Source organism: Kryptolebias marmoratus, linkage group LG7, assembly GCF_001649575.2.
Source record: "Kryptolebias marmoratus isolate JLee-2015 linkage group LG7, ASM164957v2, whole genome shotgun sequence".
Taxonomy (NCBI): Eukaryota; Metazoa; Chordata; class Actinopteri; order Cyprinodontiformes; family Rivulidae; genus Kryptolebias; species Kryptolebias marmoratus.
Window position 1 is genome coordinate 577,966 of NC_051436.1, and position 2,272 is coordinate 580,237.

The 2,272-nt window shown below is 43.0% G+C and overlaps 1 protein-coding gene across 2 annotated transcripts in view; it reads left to right on the plus strand.

Annotated features, from left to right (window-relative positions):
• LOC108249818 (zinc finger protein 287) overlaps positions 1 to 2,272 on the plus strand; it is a 27,246-nt gene that overhangs the window by 16,584 nt on the left and 8,390 nt on the right. The window contains exons 2-3 of one of the 2 annotated variants that reach the window (XM_017439440.2): positions 1,826 to 2,000; positions 2,092 to 2,166. In XM_017439440.2, the coding sequence (XP_017294929.1) occupies positions 1,826 to 2,000; positions 2,092 to 2,166 (250 nt within the window). Of the gene's footprint in view, positions 1 to 1,686; positions 2,001 to 2,091; positions 2,167 to 2,272 lie in introns of those variants that run through there. The other variant, XM_017439439.3, reaches the window with a different exon arrangement.

Consider the following 2,272-nt stretch of genomic DNA (forward strand, 5'->3'; position numbering starts at 1 on the left):
TGGGTCCTCTCTGGGTCCTCTCTGGGTCCTCTTTGGGTCCTCTCTGGGTCCTCTTTGGGTCCGGTTACTCTAATCATCCCACTTTCAGAACCAAACCAAACAGCACCAAACACATCGTGCTGTTCAGTATATTTTATTAAATTTTATAAAGAAACAACATTGAAGCTTATATTTGCTGCTTTGTTGGAGATTTATATTTCAGATCATTAGATCTCAGCGTCTCTGAATGATTAAAGTTTAAATCTTGTAGTTTTGACACATTTTGTAGTTTTTTCACTAATTTTACTTTGTTCTGTCACAAATGCTTGCATGTTTGTTGATTTTCATGTAGGATTTTATTGTTTTATTTATGGTTTATTTTTCTTTTAGACGTTCGGCTGATGAAGGGGGCTCCTTCTGAATGTTGTGGTTCTGTTTTTTAAACTGTTTTTACTTCAGTAATTATTCACACTTTGAATAAATTTTTATATTTTCACTTTAATTTGATGTTTTCCTGTGTTACGTATCACAGCCTTCTGAGTTTAGATGTTTTTTTATGTTGAAATTATTCATAAATTAGTGTCTGAAAGAGCCTTTAAATGACCATAAACTCTCTAATAAGCAGTTATTTTTTTTAAATCAGACTTTTTTTTAGACTCCAGTGCAGAAAACCAAACTGCTCAGTCTTAGTCAGAAGTTTCCATCCACTGAGTTTCATTACTGCTGATTTTAGTCGAACCGTGGAACAAATCAGGAGCACACGTTTATTTATTCTGGATTTTCTCTAATTATTCACACAGCTTCAAATAGATCCACCACCACCTAAGATCTGGTTAAATGTCCCTCAGCAGGTGTCTCCTGGACCTCAGATCTTTGTCTCCATCAACAAGCTTCTGGCTGATATTTGACTCTTCCACAGCATGATGCTACCACCACCCTGCCTGACATTTGGTTCGGTGTTCTCAGGTTTAAAAGTCTCACCTTGTCTCCTCCAAACATCCTTCTTGTCTTTGTGTCCAAACAGCTCAATCGTTGTCTCGTCTGACCATCAAACTGTCCTTCAAAAGACATTTGTCCTGTCCATGAGGACAGCTGCAGATTTCAGTCCAGACTGAAGGTTTTGGAGCTTCTCTCCTGGTCCTCTCAGTCCATGATGATGTAAAACTGTCCTCACTGTGGACGGGGACACTGGTGTCCCAGCAGGTTCCAGGTTGGAGCCTCTGTGGTTCCTGGGTTGTTCCTGAACATCTGAAGCAGTTTAGCTGTTAGCTGCAGTCGATCATGATCACAAACAGGAAGTTAGTGTCTGAAATTCTCTCTTTGCTGGGAAAATAACAAGAGTACCAAAATGGCTTTTTAAATTAGCCTTTAATATTTAATAAATGTAAACATATTAGTCCCAAGTGTCACCATCAAGTCTCTTCTTCAGGATTAATATTTTTTCAGCAAAGTGCAGTCGCTCATCTGACCTGGAAAAGTCCAAAAGCAGTCATTTTATTTCCTTTTAGAGCCTAAAATAAAAGTCTGATCTATTATTGTATTTGTGAAGCAACCCAGGAAAACATGCTCTTTACTCTTTACAGGACTCTGCGGGAAACTGACTGTTAAATAAGTCAAAATGTCCCTGATGAAGACAGAATTTTCAGTTTTTTAAGTGAATTTAAACGCTGGGTGGCACTGAAGCGCCTTTACGTTGGTTTCCACCCGGCCCCTTTTAGCAGCTGCACCACAACCCGGAAGTAGATCGCTCAGACGAACAAGCAGTTTTTCACGCAAGCAGAGAGAAAAAATGATGTTTTCTCGCAGCAGCAGCGGTTCCGAGCCTCTCAGCGTGTCTAAGAGCGACATCCTGAGAGGAATCATCACCGAGAAGCTGAGCACAGCCGCCCGGGAGATCTTAGCGGTGGTGGAGAGGACCGTAGCCGACTACGAGGAGGAGGCTTCGGGCTTCAGACTGGAGGTCGACCGGCAGAGGAGACAGCTGGAGCTCCTGCAGCCTCAGGTCCGACTGCATGGAGGAGGTGAGGACTGACAGACACACCAAGGTTTCTGATGTCCAGCTTCACCTGGAGATGATTTATTGACCTGATCTGTTCTTTATTGGAAACAAAGCGCTGCTCCCAGGTCTGCACAGCAGGGTGGTGGTGGTTGGTGAGGAGCAGCAGGAGCAGCACGTCACACAGACAGGTGAGCACGGCAGACAGGTGAGCACAGAACACAGGTGAGCACAGCAGACAGGTGAGCACAGCAGACAGGTGAGCACAGCAGACAGGTGAATACAGCAGACAGGTGA